This window comes from Macaca mulatta, chromosome 2, assembly GCF_049350105.2.
Source record: "Macaca mulatta isolate MMU2019108-1 chromosome 2, T2T-MMU8v2.0, whole genome shotgun sequence".
NCBI lineage: Eukaryota > Metazoa > Chordata > Mammalia > Primates > Cercopithecidae > Macaca > Macaca mulatta.
Window position 1 is genome coordinate 153482636 of NC_133407.1, and position 17496 is coordinate 153500131.

At 45.0% G+C, this 17496-nt stretch overlaps 1 protein-coding gene across 3 annotated transcripts in view; it reads left to right on the forward strand.

Annotated features, from left to right (window-relative positions):
• Window positions 1-570: 570 nt before the first annotated feature.
• C2H3orf20 (chromosome 2 C3orf20 homolog) overlaps window positions 571-17496 on the forward strand; it is a 95003-nt gene continuing 78077 nt past the window's right edge. The window contains exons 1-5 of one of the 3 annotated variants that reach the window (XM_015130184.3): window positions 571-682; window positions 8307-8468; window positions 8713-9326; window positions 10679-10819; window positions 16496-16615. In XM_015130184.3, the coding sequence (XP_014985670.1) occupies window positions 8849-9326; window positions 10679-10819; window positions 16496-16615 (739 nt within the window). In that variant the 5' untranslated portion in view covers window positions 571-682; window positions 8307-8468; window positions 8713-8848. The remainder of the gene's footprint in view (window positions 683-8306; window positions 8469-8712; window positions 9327-10678; window positions 10820-16495; window positions 16616-17496) is intronic. The other 2 variants (XM_015130188.3, XM_015130186.3) reach the window with 2 other exon arrangements.

A 17496-nucleotide genomic window follows, 5' to 3' on the forward strand; every position in this document is an offset into this window, starting at 1 on the left:
TCCGTGCATCTAGTGCTGCTGTCCTGGACACAGCGGCTCCAAGTGATCTGCTTTTACACGCTTCCTGGTCCGACTAGACATAATCCTCCCATTAGTAACTAAAGTATTGGCCAATACATTTCTCCCAGGCAGACATTAAACATTCACAGTACTCTGTGGCCATGTTTAACTTGGGAGCAAGTAGTGGCAAAACCTCCTATAGAAAAACATGACCACACCTCATTCGTGCCTTTGTTGAGCTAAGCAAAATGCTTTAGATCAAAAATTGCCCGGAATTACTTACTTTCATTGTAATCTCTCCTCCAGGCCTTTGTGTGTTTTGATAGAGTTCGTTTGAATTGGCTCAATAAATCATTTTGTTTGCTGCAGAATTCCCAAAGGAGAACATTCAGATCCATATACATGAGATTCCTGCTGCGTTTAGCCATACATTTACCAGACTTGTGGGGCCGTTTATTCCCAGTGAAAGCTCAAGTGCAGCCCTCAGGGAGGTTTACAGCTGACCTTGTTGTGACATGCAGATGAGGTAGTTGAGTTTAGAATTTGGAACGGGGATGGGTACTGGTCTTCACAGTTAACACAACCTGGAGTTGCCCATGCCATACTGTGTCCTTTTAAGTCAGTAAATTGAGCTAAGTCGGTTATTTGGCAAGCAGTTCGTGTAAAAAACTACATGGCTAAGGTAAGTGATGATAATTGAAAGGAATTCATTGACCCACTGAAAAGATGAGAGTAGACGAAACTACCGCAGTCATCCTGCCTGACCGCCCCGTTAGCTGGCTGGGTCAGGTGTTTTGCCCCGGTGGGCTGTGGACATTATCTTCATGTTTAAGGTGTGTGTACTGGGGGCAAGAGGCCAGGGATGGTGTGATTGGTGTAGCTCATTGTCTAGGAAAGCTAGAAAATCCAAATGTTCAAAGGAAGTAAGGTGTTGTAGTGAAAACCTGTCATCTTGGCCTATTGATGTTTTGTTATGGTGTTTCTTAATAAATCCCAGGCTGCATCTATATAGTCACTCATACATAGTAAGTGAGCATTTGTCCAGTGGTAGAAGTAGCCAGAAATATTGCATCTCTTCTGCCCTCAATTGAAACATCTTCTTTCTCCACTGTATTTCTTTTGTTTTTTTTTTTAATTTTTTTTTATTTTTTTTTCTGAGATGGAGTCTTACTCTGCTGCCCAGGCTGGAGTGCACTGGCACAATCTCAACTCACTGCAACCTCCTCTCCCCAGGTTCAAGCAATTCTCCTGCCTCAGCCTCCCAAGTAGTTGGGATTACCGGCATGTATACCACCACATCCAGCTAACTTTTGTATTTTTAGTAGAAATGGGGTTTCACTCATGCTGGCCAGGCTGATCTCGAACTCCTGACCTCAGATGATCTGCCCGCCTCGTCCTCCCAAAGTGCTGGGATTACAGGTGTGAGCCACCATGCCCGGCCCTCCACTACATTTCTAATTGCCACATTCTCCCTAACTCAAAGCTCACATGCTTGGTAACAGTTTGGCCAGGTTTTAAGCATTTTCTCTGTTGTGTACTGCATTCCTTCCCCTCCACCTACCCCCGCCTTTTTTTTTTTTTTTTGGTCATTATTCCCTGAGGTTGAACAGAGTGTCCACTTCCCCTCACCCCACCCCACACCACCCTCTCCACACACAGCCATAGTTCACAGTTTTTGAAAACCAAAAAATACAAGAGTGGGCCCTGTTCCCAGTGCAGGTCTCCCAGGTTGCAAGTAGTCTGGTAACTGTGCCACTGTCTTTGCTGGGAACCCAGGTTTTACTGTTTTTCCAAAAAGAATTACCTTTTCCTTAAAAGGCTTTGTATCTCTGTGTTCAACTTATGATCTGTACAGGTTTTCATGGAATGTGTAATCAGTGTATACACACCATTTGGTTCTTCTTTAACATTTCTAAAACTGAGCTTCCTTGTTATTTTTAGTTGTTGCCTAATAGTTCATCAGCTTAACGTACATCATTATTTCACTATAGGGAATGAAGTGGCTATAAGCATCTTTTAGTACGATTTAACAAACATAGGTCTTTATATAGATACCTTCCCCCACACTCCTCCCCCAGTTTTCTAACTGTCCCCTGGGGTGCCACTTTCATTAGCGGGATCACTGGGTCAAAGAGATGGTCGATTTTATGTTTCTTGATGGGTCTTGTCAGGAGACCCATCACAGTAAGGGCCCTTTGATACCACAGTGAATCTCCTTGTGAATCCACTCCAGGATGGCCACCATGAGATTCCAGTGTCACATTAAACCTTGGCTTTGCATGAAGTTAAGCTCAACCTTATGTGCAGTGGCCCCGACCCTGCTCACCCTAAGATCCACTTCTCTCTAGCCGAGCCCTTCTTTCCTTCTCTCTGCCAAGAGAATTCAAGCATCTGTCCAGAATGCTGTTTTATATGCTTAACAGTACAGAGAACAACATCTATTCATTTTCCTAGGCCCACCTCCATTTGTTTTATGCATCTAATGAGGGCTGATTCTCAGACCTGTCCTAGCCTAAAGCCATGCCTGCTCACAAATTGCAGTCACGCGCTGACATCTGGACTCGCTGCCCTTATCAGAAGTATTTCTGATTAAAATCAGAAAGCCAGAAACTAGAGAAAATAGCAGAGAACGCCACGACCAGATAACCTGAGGAGGCTTAGTTTGATTTTCTTAAGTATACAGCTGTGTATGCTTTGACCGAAAAATGTGTTCTGGATCAGTGCCCATAAAGGGGTGGCGGTATGCCATCTCTCTGCTTTTAAATCTATGCCCATTTCCCTTCAGCTGCCTTCTGATTGAGTACCCTTGATTTTCCTGAAGCTCATTCAGAACTTCCCTTTTCCTGCTTTTGCGCCACCATGTACCCTTGGCAGTTTGCTGGGTCTATGCCTTTTTATACCCTTCCAGGTACTCCTAGGACTAGAAATGTTTTTTTTTTTTTTTTTTTAGATGGGGTTTCGTTCCCGTTGCCCAGGCTGGAGTGCAATGGCACGATCTTGACTCACTGCAACCTCTGCCTCCCGGGTTCAGGCAATTCTCCCGCCTCAGCCTCCTGAGTAGCTGAGATTACAGGTGCACACCAGCACACCCAGCTACTTTTTGTATTTTTACTGGAGACAGAGTTTCACCTATGTTGGCCAGGCTGATCTTGAACTCTTGACCTTAGGTGGTCTGCCCACCTTGGCCTCCCAAAGTGCTGAGATTACAGGAGTGAGCCACCATGCCTGGCCTGAACATCCTTTTTGATTGTAGGCAGAAGTAAGTGTGCTGTGGGTGCAGCTCACGTCCTTGGCTAACCCCTAGCAGCAGCTGTCCATCTCGCACTCACCCCCACCGTACTTCCCTCCATGCTGCCAGCAGCGGAAGGAGCACTCTACAATGCAGATGCCTCCTTTGTTTGCCAACTTCAGTAGTTTCCCATCAGCTACAAGATCAAGCTCAGGCTCCTCTCACCTGGTCCTACCCTCATCACCTCTACAGTACCCTGTAGCAGCCTCCAGTTCCTTGCTGTTCCCCAAACTTGTCAGGGCTGTTTGGAGCCTTCAGCCCATACAAGAGCTGTGCCCATCACCTGGAATACAACCTTTGACCACTTCAAATAATGACCTTTTTTCTACTTAACATTTACTGATCACTCAACTCTGTGCTGTGTGTGTGCTGGCCCTTCACACACACCACCTCCCTAATCCTCACAGTCCTTGAAGGTGGGGACTAGTGTCACATGTGGTCATTGGGAACATCACACAGATCAAAGGCTGGGTTCAAGGTCACATCGCCTGAACACACATTCATGTGATGTGAGAACCTTAACTCTAGGCCTTCCAGTGACACTTCCGTCTCTGGGTTTCCATTCCGCCTTGCAGAGAGCACTCTGACTTACTGTAGCCTTCTGTGTGTGTGTCTCCCCTCTCTACTGTGAGCCCTCGAGAGGAGGGCCCATGCCTTCCCCATCCCTGTCCCAGAAGCTGACTGGAAACAGCGGAGACATGCAGCATATTGTTGACTGAAGAAGGTGCTGCGTCCATGGTCATCCCTCATATCTTTTATAAATTTCTTTTTTTTTTTTTTTTTTTTTTTTTTTTGAGACGGAGTCTCACGCTGTTGCCCAGGCTGGAGTGCAGTGGCGCGATCTCGGCTCACTGCAAGCTCCGCCTCCCGGGTTCCCGCCATTCTCCTGCCTCAGCCTCCTGAGTAGCTGGGACTACAGGCGCCCGCCACCACGCCCGGCTAATTTTTTGTATTTTTAGTAGAGACGGGGTTTCACTGTGGTCTCGATCTCCTGACCTTGTGATCCGCCCGCCTCGGCCTCCCAAAGTGCTGGGATTACAGGCTTGAGCCACCGCGCCCGGCCTATAAATTTCTTATACATTTTATTTCTTTGTGGGAATTGCATCTTGAAGCTTTGTTTATAGCCATCTGCGTGGGTCCCTTAGGCTATGTGGCTGACTTTAATACCACAGATATTTTTCCATTTCTGGCATGTAGCAACACTGGGCTGAGCATTGTAGAGATTATAAAAGAGAAGACATGGCCCCTGCCCTCCAATTGCAGAGATGATACCATATGGGACACAATTAGCCATTAAAGACAATACATTTCAGTATTTGCATGGAGTATTTGATTATATAGCCGATGCAAATTCTTGGGAATGATATACAAGGCCCTGCAAGATCTGATTCTAGACCACTTTCCAAGTTTCATCTGCTACTCTCCCACAGATCCCCCCACACCCCAGCCATACCGAGGTACATGCAGTCTTTGGAGCCCACCATGCTTCCAGTGTCATCATCTCTTGGTAGGTGCTGTTCCTTCTTCCTAGAATGCCTGTCTCTTCCTATCTGCCTGGCAACTTCTTACTCATCTTTTAGAACACCGTCTAGTGCCAATTCTTTCCTTTTTTTTTGTTTTGTTTTCATGGCCTTTGTACATTTTTCTGTAGCGTGACCCTTATCACGTAAGTCGATTTTGTAAGTCAGCCCTGCCTGGTAGCTGCTGAGCTACTTGAGGTCAAGATCCAGGTCTCAGTGATGGAAAAATGAATGACAAAATAGAAACTGGATAAATGGAAAAGGAAGGAGTGATGATCTAACATGGCTGGGGGTCAGTCGGGAATCACTTTCAATGGCCAGAATAGAGAGCTGAATAAAGTGGCTTAAAGGCATTAGAGGTTCATTTGCATGTGGGAAAAGCTTGGAGGTGGATGGTTAAGTGCTGGCATGGGTGCCACAATGTCATCAGGAGCCCAGGTTCTGCCGCGCAACTTGGCCATTTTTAATGCGAGGTTTCCCTCTTCAGGGTAACCTTGTGGCTCAAAACGGTTGCTGGAGCTGCAGTCATCTTATCCATTTCAGGCAAGAAGGACTAGAGAGGTCAGCTCGTAAAAAAAAAAAAAAAAAAAAAAAAAAAAAAAAAATGTTCTTTCCCTGAAGGCAGCCTCCTTCAAACAGATTTCTCAGGGTCCTTTACCCAGGAGCTTCATCTGTATCTCAGGTCAGGATGTAGTCACATGGTCACCTCTAGCTGAGTTTTGAAGAGATGTAAATATACGGAATAAACATAGGTTATCTCCACATTTAATTTAAAATGACACTGCTTTTTAAAACAGATTTTAGATCTGAATACACATTTCTCAGAAAAAGATATAAAATGGCCGATAAGCATATGAAAAGATGCTTAGGGAAATACAAATTAGTCATTAGGGAAATAGAAATCAGAACCACAATGAGACATAATTTCACATCTACGAAGATAGCACTGGAGTCAAAAAGACGTAATAACAAGTGCTGGCAAAGAGAAATTGAATTCTTTTTTTTTTTTTTTTTGTGAGATGGAATCTCACTGTGTTGCCCAGGCTGGGGTGCAGTGGCAGGATCTCAGCTCACTGCAAGCTCTGCCTCCCAGGTTTACGCCATTCTCCTGCCTCAGCCTCCTGAGTAGCTGGGACTACAGGCACCTGCCACCTCGCCGGGCTAGTTTTTTGTATTTTTTAGTAGAGACGGGGTTTCACCGTGTTAGCCAGGATGGTCTCGATCTCCTGACCTTGTGATCCGCCCTTCTCGGCCTCCCAAAGTGCTGGGATTACAGGCTTGAGCCACCGCGCCCGGCCCGAGAAATTGAATTCTTATAAAGCCACTGGTGGGACTGTGAAATGATGCAGCAGTCTGGCAGGCCCTCACAAAGTTAAATACTGACTTACCCTATGACCCAGCAATCCCACTTTTCGGTATACATATGCAAGAGAATGAAAACATACACCCACACAAAAGCTTATGTATGCATATTCATAGCACTATTCATAAAAGCCAAAAAATAAAAATAACCAAAATGCCCATTAACAAATGAGTAGATCAACAAATTGTGGTATATCCATACAGTGGACTATTATTCTGCCATTAAAAGGATTAAAGTACTGATACATGCTATATAACATGGATGAATTTCAAAAACATTACAGCAAGTGAAAGAAGACAGTCACAAAAAACCAGAGTCGATGATCCTATTCTTATGAAATGTCCAGAACAGGCAAATCCATAGAGACAGAAACTAGATGAATGGTTGCCTGAGGGTGAGGGGAAATGGAGTGACTGATGATGGGTTTTGTGTGGGGGCAATAAAATGTTCTAAAATTAGATAGTAGTGGTTGTACAACTCTGAATATACTAAAAACCATTGTACACACGTTTAAAAGGGTGGATTGTATGTGAATTCTATCTGAATAAAGCTGTTCGAAAATTCAGCTTTTATCTGTAAGATATATCTTCAAAATTAACCTCCAAAAACAAAGGAACTGGTGGCAGGAGGCAGGGGGGACAAATTTCCCAAACCAGTTGATATTTCAAGATTTGTATTAGTTATCTCCTTCTTCTCATTTGAGTCCTGACTTTAAAAAAAGGAAAACTCTGCCCTGCACTGTCAGGGTCGGATCCCTCTGGCTGGTTGCCCAGATGACTGGAATTCTGAGTGGTTTCTTTGTCCTGTGGACTTATAATTTCAAAAACAAAGCCTCTTTTTCCCAGTCTGCAAAGCTGAGGAATGGAGATGTCAGGGGGTCAACAAATAGGCGTAGGAAGCCACTGTATCTGCAAAATAGCAGCATGCTAGAAGGGTTTGCTCTTTGGGGCTCATGTTCCTTGGAGATTTTGTTACTGATAGATGGACAGAGGCAGGTCAGAGACCATGAAAAAGTAATGTGGTGTTTGGAAAGGCCTCCGTGCCAGGAGTCTGCAGATGGTGACTCCTGACCAAGAGCTCTGATTCCTCAGAAAAACAAGAAAGATGATAGCCTTCTCACCACTGGGTTGACACACGAGTTCATGGCCCTGAGCCTATCCTGTAAACACGGAAGGTGGGCACCAGGCAGGCTGTCCTGGAATGGCGAACTTGGGGTGGCTCCGGGGGGGACAGAGTTTGAAAAGGGAAAGGGAGCATTGTCTAGTGGAAAAGAAGACATAGGTGTGTCGGCTGGAGTGGTTGTCAGGATAAAAGGTGGTCGAAGAGATGGTTGGACAGCTGCACTCACTGACAAGTGTGGTCAGAAGCCTTGGGCCAGCAGCCCTTCGTGGTAAGTGGACTGGTTAGGGTTGTTGGAGTTGGACAACAGGAACAACTCACTAACTCTGCATCAAGGTGCTAAAGATGGCCATCAGCAAAGGGGACAGACCTCCCCACCCCTCCTCCTCTAAGTCTCCCTCGGGTTGACCTTTGCTATGTGCTCTGGATTCTTGAGTCTTTCACAAAGGCTCACACGCTCATAAAGTCCCTTGGGAATTACAAGAAACAAATCATTTTTGCGTAGCATAAGATGTGACTAGTTTTAATTTGATATATTACTAAAGACTGCTGTCAGGTTCATTTTGATCAGAAAGATGAAACTTTCGGTATCTGGTTACAAAACTCTGCCAGTGTATTTACAGGTTTTTCTAGCCTTTTTTTTTTTTTTTTTTTTTTTGCTCATTAAATTGTTCTTTATGCTTCCTCTCTTCAACCAGTGGTCTATTTTTCATATAAGTTAAGAAGGTAAAAATAAAACACAATGTAGAAATATGTCAGGGTAAACACTACTGTAGTATTAAAGTGGAAAAATATTTATTATAGTCCATTGATTTTCAGGCACGTATTTTCCAACTTGAACATCTCTGAAATTGTGGTATGTCTTACAGTCAATGGCAGGTTACATTCATTTTTTTCTTATAAGATGGTGCATCCTTTGATCATGAATGTCTTGGATTTGATGAAATCTGGCAAATTATATTAGTGATTGAGCTTAGAAAATGCATTGTTCTCATTCTTTCCTGTCTGCCCTCAGATGTACGTGTTGGATAATTCCAAGCCTAACTTGGCATTGCAACCAGGAGCTTCTGCATCCCTCGCTTCCAAAGAGAACCAGTGAAACATCTTTTTGTTCTTGCAGGTTCTTATTGATTGACCACAAGCAGATCTTCCACCCTCGGATCTCTAACTACAAAAGGTGCAATGGGACCTTTCTCTCTTCCCCAGCCTTTCCATTCCTCCAGCCCCCCAGGGTCCTATACCCAGTTTGTGTGACTGTCCTTGAAGCTTTCCTGGAACCATACTTATCACCAGACCCTTCCCAAAGTGACTCATTAACATTGGTCTCTCTGATGGTGTCTCTGGGTAGGTAAGGGAGGGGGACATCCTCTTGCCCTACTATGGGAAGAGTGACTAACTCTTTTCTTGTCCTTTCCGGATAGGAACCACTGGCTCAATGACCTGTAAGGGTCATTTCAGCACATCCATTCTGTCCATCTCCAAGCCTTCACCATAGGGAAGAACTTTTGCTCTCAGTCACCTCTCAGAGAGCTCTCTTTATAGCTGAAGGTCCCTCTCATGAGTTACATCAAGAGTAACCTAGAATTATACCAGCAGTACACAGCCATGGCCCCCAAGCTACTGGCCCGCATCTCCAAACTCCTCATGATCTGCCAGAATGCAGGCATTTCTATACCAAAGGGCATCAGAAACATCTTTGAGTTCACTTGGGAAGAGCTCATCAGTGACCCTTCAGTGCCTACCCCGTCCGACATCTTGGGCCTGGAGGTCAGCTTTGGAGCCCCCCTGGTGGTGCTCATGGAACCCACCTTTGTGCAGGTCCCCACACTGAAGAAGCCACTACCTCCACCACCACCAGCACCACCATATCCAGTGCTGCTGGCAACCACTGCCAAGCGCTCCACCCTCACTCCCACCATGGCCCGTCAGGAGCGCGCCCAGCAGGAGACCCTGAACAGGTTTCAGCAGCAGTCCATCCACCTGCTGACGGAGCTCCTCAAACTGAAGATGAAGGCCATGGTGGAGTCTATGTCGGGTAAGCCCCAGATGTTTGTGTATGTGCCCACCACACCCACTACAGACAGGCATCTCAGAGGCACATGCTGGGAACAGGTGGCAACCGTGGGTATGCTGTAGGAATTGGATGCCTTCCCTCTGCAGCTCCTGGAATCATCCTCTCACTCCTCCCTGTTCTCCCATTTTTCCTGCCATTGCCCCACCTTTGCAGAGTCCAGATTTGAAGGTTAGCAATAGGAATGGTGTGAGGTCAGAGGCACTGAGGAGTAGTATTTGTGAGAATGATGCTGAGGTGGGGAGACAGCACCCATGTCCGGGTGGCATGTGAAGTTTTCTTTTTTTTTTTTTTTTGAGACAGAATCTCGCTCTGTCCCCCAGGCTGGAGCATAGTGGCCGGATCTCAGCTCACTGCAAGCTCCACCTCCCAGGTTTACGCCATTCTCCTGCCTCAGCCTCCCGAGTAGCTGGGACTACAGGCACCTGCCACCTCGCCCGGCTAGTTTTTTGTATTTTTTTTTTTAGTAGAGACGGGGTTTCACCGTGTTAGCCAGGATGGTCTCGATCTCCTGACCTCGTGATCCGCCCGTCTCGGCCTCCCAAAGTGTTAGGATTACAGGCTTGAGCCACCGCGCCCGGCCAGCATGTGAAGTTTTCAAATCAGGAGGGCGGATTGGGAAGTAGCCAGACAGAGCCCAGTAGAGCCAGAATGAGGGGGAGTCATAAGAATCAGGGTCCCAGGCCAGGCGTGGTGGCTCACCTCTGTAATCTCAGCACTTTGGGAACCCGAGGCAGGAGGATCACAAGGTCAGGAGTTCGAGACCAGCCCAGCCAATATAGTGAAACCCTGACTCTACTAAAAATACAAAAATTAGCTAGGCGTGGTGGTGCACACCTGTAATCCCAGCTACTCGGGAGGCCGAGGCAGGAGAATTGCTTAAACCCAGGAGGCCGAGGTTGCAGTGAGCCGGGATCATGCCACTGCACTCCAGCCTGGGCAATAGAGTGAGACTCCATTTCAAAAAAAAAGAACCAGGGTCCTTCCAAAGTGAGGGTGCCATCCCAGGATCAAGGCCAGGACCTAGAGCAGCACCAGTGATCAAGACTTCTGGATGCTGCGTCATTTCAGAAACCAATAGCATCGGTACCCAGGCCTATGGGTAGGAAGAGAGACAGGCAGAGGGAGGAGAGCAAAGCAACACCTGAAAGGTCCTGAGAGCTTGAGAGCCTTTCGCAGTAGCTCCCTCACCCCTGCATACCCTAGGAATAGTGCTCTACTTTACCCTTCTTTCCTGGGCCATTTACAGAGGTCCCTTACTGGAAGCATTAGCCCTGTGCTAGGAGGGACATGTGTTGTTTCTCTCATTGCTTTAGTGGGTGCCAACCCCTTGGACATCACCAGGCGCTTTGTGGAGGCCAGCCAGCTCCTCCACCTCAATGCCAAGGAGATGGCCTTCAACTGCCTGATCGGCACAGCTGGGAGAAGTGGCTACAGCAGCGGACAGTTGTGGAAAGGTGGGTACTTGAGCTTCAGCCTTTAGGTGGGAAGTGCAAACAATATCAGCAGGAATGCAATGGAAAGGCAAAACTCCCAGTTTGAAGGTTTGACATTTCTAAGAATTGAGGTGGATGTGGAGCAACAGGTTTCAAATGCTACGGGTGAGTGGATGAATTGGTGCAATTCCCGTGGAGAGTGGTTTGGTGGTATCTGCTGAGTGGGCGATGGCTACACCTCACAACCCAGCAGCTCCTCTTAGAGGTTGTTCCCTAGAGCTGTGCTCTCAAGCTATGTGCAGTGAAATACTTATGTTTAAAATGTCCAATCTGTTGTGGACCGACCCTTTTAAACACACGATAAATGTCACAGCAGTGTCAAGTTGCTGCACAGGCCTCTCAGTGCTCACCTTCAGTTTTTGTGCTCGCCTGGTCATGGCCTGTATGGGTCAGTGGCAGTCCACAGGCTGCACTTGAGTCATACAGCCCGAGGGAAGCTCACACACATATTCAAGAAGTCATACAAGAATGTTTATTGCAGGCAGGCATGGTGGCTTATGCCTGTAATCCCAGCACTTTGGGAGGCCAAGGCAGTAGGATCCCTTGACTCCAGGAGTTCAAGACCAGCTTGGGCAACATAGTGAGACTCTGTCTTTAAATTAAAAATAAAAAAAGAAATGTTTATTGCAGAATTCTTTGGAATGGCAAAAATTAATCCAAGTGTTTATGAACAAGAGAAAAATATATAAATTAAGGTCCATTTAGACAGTGGGACATAATGAATCATGAAAATGAGTGAGGCACTAAAGCATAGATATTCACAGAGAGAAATCTCCAATGATAGTATTAAGGAAAAAAAGAGGAAGCTATGGGATGATATTATTTTTCAAAGTTTAAAAGCATGTAAAGTAGTAATATATCATAGGTATATTACACAAAGCACAAGTATAAAAACATGAAGGGGGAAATTTGAGGAAGTGATCTCTGGGGAGAGAGAAGGGGAACAGGATCTGGAAGATAGCAAGCAATTGAGTCTGTAATGTTCTTTTTGTTGCTTTTTTCTCACCCAGTGAACTCTGTCTCTCTGTCTCTCTCTTTCTCTGTGCGTGTGTGTGTGTGTGCGTGTGTGTGTGTGTGTGCGTGTGTGTGTGTGTGTGCATGTGTGTGTGTGTGCATGTGTGTGTGTGTTGAGAACACAAAATCTACTTCCCAAGCAAATTTTGAGTGTGCAATACAGTGATATTAACTGCAGTCACCATGCTGTATATTAGTTCTCCAGAACTCATTCCTCTTATAAGTGAAAGTTGGTACCCTTTGACTAATATCTTCCCACTCCCCGGCTGCCACCCTCCAGTCCTGTGAACCACCATTCACTCTCTGCTTCTATGAGTTTGAGTTTGACTTTATTAGATTCCTCATATACGTGAGATCATACAGGATTTGTCTTTTTTTTTTTTTTCGGCTTTTCTTTTTTTCATTCAGCATATAATATATTCTAGGTTCACTCATGTTGTAGCAAATGGCAGGATTAACTTTTTTTTTTTTTTTTTTTTTGAGACGGAGTCTTGCTCTGTCGCCAGGCTGGAGTGCAGTGGCACGATCTTGGCTCACTGCAACCTCTACCTCCCAGGTTCAAGCGATTCTCCCGCCTCAGCCTCCTGAGTAGCTGGGACTACAGGCATGCGCCACCACACCCAGCTAATTTTTGTATTTTTAGTAGAGACAGGGTTTCACCATGTTGGCCAGGATGGTCTCGATCTCTTGACCTCATGATCTGTCTGCCTTGGCCTCCCAAAGTGCTGGGATTACAGGCATGAGCCACCATGCCCAGCCCAGGATTTCCTTTTTTAATAGCTGAATCCTAATCGTGTGTGTGTGTGTGTGTGTGTGTGTGTGTGTGTGTGTCTGTGTGTCTGTGTGTGTGACATTTTCTTTATCCATTTATCCTCTGATGGACACTTAGGTGGTTTCCATATCTTGGCTATTGTGAATAATACTGTAATGAGTATAGGAGTGCAGATATCTCTTTGAAATACTGATTTCTTTTATTTGGATAAATACCCAGAAGTGAATTGCTGGATCATATGGTAGTTCCATTTTTAAATTTCGGAGGAACTCCATACTGTTTTCCATGACAGCAGCACCAATCTCCATTCCCACCAGCTGCGTACAAGGGTTTCCTTTTCTCCACACTCTTGCCAGCACTTGTTAGTTTTTGTCATTTTGGTAATAGCCATTCTAAAAGATGTAACGTGGTATCTCATTGTGGTCTTGATTTGCATTTTTCTGATGATTACTGACACTGAGCGATTTTTTCATATAACTATTGGCCATTTGTGTCTCTTCTTTTGAGAAATGTCTATTTGGGTCCCTAATGCATTTTTAAATGAAGTTATTTGGTTTTTGCTCTGCAATGTTTTATGTCTTAAGCTTGGTGAATACACAGGTGTTCATTTTGAATGCCTAAAAGTACTCACTGATGTGAGGTTTTATAGGAAGCATAAAAAAATTCTATCTCCCAACAATTTGCCCTTACCTGTAGAGTCAGTCCCCATTTAGCCTCTCTCCCTGTCCACTGAGTCAGTGTCTTTGTCAGGCTCCCTTGATGGTCAGAGATTAAACATCTGGTAATACACACATACAGTGCAAATAAATTACATAGAAAAATTGCAGATCTTGGGGAAAAAAAGGTAAGATTTCATGAAGTCAATGAAAGTGATGCTGGAGAGCTGCAGAATGCCCCTCCAATGCCCCTGATGCCTGATGGGGCGAAGCAGCACTAGCTGCCTGCCACAGAAGGGAAAACTGAATACAGGACCATGACTCCACGGAGAAAAAATAAAAAGCAGTAAAGATCTTCAATAATTTTGCAAAAGGAAAAGATGAAGGGCCTTATGTTTTATTGCCGTGATACAATCATTCAGGAAGAAAGAAACCCTACTGCCTCAAAACACCCAGCAGTCATTTTTACTTGTTTTGTAAGACTTAATGTGTTCTTAGAGTACCAACTAATTTTTTAAAATACAAGATCAAATGTTATTTTGATAAATTTTGGCTTCCTTTTCTAATACAAAGTTGTGATAAAACACTCTTCCCCCCAGTGTTTACCATGAAATGAAGATCTCTGTTTTAGGGGAAGTTACACTGTGCCTGTTTTGTTTAGAATCAGCTAGACTCTGAGGCCACAGGTCCTCTAGTTGTGCTGTAATTATTTGTGCAGGTGGTGATCACCAGACAGAGCTCTGCACCTTGCATTCTGTTTTGGGGCTTAGAGATCTCCCTCATTTGGGGGCACAGCTGCTAAGTAGTCTGTTGCATGTGCATGAGAGCCCCATGACAGATGTCAAGGTAGCTCCAGCCCAACCCTTGGGCCTCATATCTGCCTGAGCCACTCCTAACTAAATATCATGTCTCCTCACCTTTAAAAGGAAAATGGTCCTCACCACTAACCTCTTTCTCATAAAGTGTTTCAGCATTCTTTCAGGATGAGGGAGGCGCAGTGGCTTCTGGCATCCCATGTGGGTTGTGATTCATCTAATGGAGAAGAATGGGAAGTGAGTTAAGCTGAGCTGGCGGGGGCAGGGGGCCTTTTGGGTGATCTCTGCATCTTGCTGTCCTGCTGCAGCAGCCGATTGCTGAGAGTGCCCCTCTCCATCACACTCCCTAGCAAGCCTTCCTGTCTTGTTGGCACTTGCTGATGCAGATGCTCCTCTCTTTAAATAAGCCTAGAGTTTAAAGACAAAAATCTAAGTAGCAAAACAAAAACAGAGTGATCCATTTCTTTTGGAAAAACACTCATTCATCCTAAAAGGACTTTACTTAGATAGTGCTCCTGGGGCATAAAAAAGAAGACTCAAACTCTGGTGATTTTTTTTGCATGAATTATGTTTTTTTGGGACCATCCTCTTATGTGAGGTAGACAAAAGCTGGTTAAAAGTTAAAAGAGTTAACAACTTTTAAAGTTGTTATCAGGCCAAGTGTGGTGGCTCACGACTGTAATCCCAGCATTTTGGGAGGCTGAGGCAGGAGGATTGCTTGAGGCCAGGAGGTCAAGACCAGCCAGGCCAACATGGTGAAACCCTGTCTCTACTAAAAATATATTAAAAAATTAGCCAGCCATGGTGGCACACATCTGTAGTCCCAGCTACTCGGGAGGCTGAGGCAGGAGAATCGCTTGAACCTGGGAAGCAGAGGTTGCAGTGAGCTGAGATTGTGCCACTGCACTCCAGCCTGGATGACAGAGTGAGACTGTCAAAAAAAAAAAAAAAAAAAAAAAAAAAAAAAGCTGTATCTGTGTATCTGGAATATCTCCTGTGCTAAGTAGTCTTCCCTCCTGTCCTGATACCTACTAGCCCTGGCTTGTCACTGAAGAAAACCAGACTGCTCCTTTATTTTTAGTTGACGACAATATTATTAATAAAAATGCAAAAAAGAGGAAACAATCCTGCCATCTTTATATAAGAGCTACGTTTCACCTTGGCAGTTTCCTCTGTGGTTCCTGTGCTCATGTATGTATATATATTTTTAGGGTATTGCAGTTTTTCTGTTTCTTAGTTTCTTTTACTTAACAGAGTACAACTGTTTTCCAATATGGCTGTATACTTTAAATAATTGTCAGTTTGAGTGGGCATAGACTCCTTGTAATGTTCATGTTCCACATTTACCTAAATGTTTAGGTTTCCAGGCTTTTTGTTATTTGTATAATATGCACTTTATGCACGTGGCTTCTTATTTCTGTTGTATTTGGTTAACTTCCCAGGGGAGGGATTATTAAAGCAGAGGTCTCAGTATATACATAGCTCTTCTTCTGAAATCACACTTAATTTGGATTCTCTCTACACCAACAGGGTTGATGGGTTTTATTCCTTCTTTACCATTACTGGCCATTGTTAGTTCTTTTCATTTCTACCAAGTTAGAAGGTCCTGAAAGTTGTTTTAATTTCAGCTTCTGGATCACTCGCAGAGGTGATTACTTTTGTGTTTTATCATCCATTGTGGAATCTTTGTAGTCTTTATCTGCTTAGGAGGTCCAGTTTGCCATTTTCTTTTTGAATTTGAGTGAGCTGTGGTGAGTGAATCACCTAACATTTTCTAACAATGGTTTCATGCCTAACCAGTGAAATGACTATATTTGGGGGAAGAATAAACAAATGATTTGGTGAGGTTTGTGTAAGAATGAGCAAGATTTTCCACTAGCCATAAGGGTGCTACATTTTAATTCTTAAGTGGTCAGACATCAAATGATTCTACACAAGATGGTGTGATTCTGCAAGAGACTGATATATTATTGAAGAAGCATCTGATTTCTGTGGCTTAGGTAAGGGGGAATAGATGATTCTTAATTTTCTTCTTACTGGCCCAAGGCTTATCCTCTCAACCTGGTGTAGCACCGATATCTGCCTTTGCCCTTGGAGTAATATCACCTTTTGTGCTTGCTTGCTGTTCCTTGTTCCGGTCCGCATCTTGAGGGTTGGGGAGGAGAGGCACTAGCAGAGGGGAACTATAAAGATTTCCCCTAATTGCTCTGCCGGTGCATTGCAAAATCTCCTTCTTCCAAGATCTAGGTGTTTTGTAACAATGCGTCACTTTACAGTATCTGACCCACCATACTACTAGAATAAGAAATCCATGTTACATTTTTGGCTAATAAAATTAAAAGTAAACAGTTTAAAGAAGAATCTCTCTCTCCTACTCCAGAGTCCCTCGCAAACATATCTGCCATTGGGGTGAACTCGCCTTACCAGCTGATCTACCACTCTTCCACAGCCTGTCTGAGCTTTTCCCTCTCTACTGGAAAAGAAGCCAAGAAGAAAATAGGTAACAATGATTGCTAGCAAGACCTCATAGCCTACCATTCATTGGTGGTGGCAGTGGGGTGGGGGATAGGTTTCTGTCTACCCTGTGTAGGTTGGTGGGATGGTTTGATTTGGTCTTCTGATTGGAAGGATACATAGTGGCTCCACCTGGAGATCCAGCAGCTGTCCACACAGATTTACTCATTGAAAGGTTGTCACAGCCAGCCCTATCACTGCATAGCACGGGCTCATCATTTCAGTTTGCTCGTGCCCTGCTTTCCCAGTGATGTGGTGTCCCTCCCCTGGGACAACATCCCACCAAACCCATCTCTTCCACCCCCTACAGTATCCCAAACTCACGCCTCTGCTCAGACAGCTCTGTCCAGTCACGCAGCAAGTGAGGGAACTAGTATCTGAAGAGAGGCATTTGGATATCAAACCTGGTAGACCTCAGTTGCACATCCCAAACTGGGCAAGTTTGTGTGGGCAGGAAACAAAGACATAGAAGATACTCCTATTCTACTGAGGAAGACACACACAGGAGAGGCTTCAGGAAGAGAACAGGTGGCAGATGAAGACAAGCAGTCTAACAACACCTGCTCAAGAAGAAGCTCAGAGGAGAGACAGGATGGGGCTGCAGAGAGCAGGGAAAAGCCTGGCAGAACTCCCAAGTCCACCCTGCTAGCCATGACAGATGGGTTGTGGGGACAGGGTAGGTAGGAGAGGACCACGTTCCTGAAGGTGGTGAGAGGGGGTGGATGGTAGGCAGGAATGCTCAAGCTGTCCAGTTGATTCCCACTGACACTGGAGGTAAGGCTGGAAGCCAAGGAGCTTGGATTTCCTCTATGCCCCCACCCCTGGCTGGCTGTGTGACCCACCTTCCTCAGCCCTCACCTCCATGTC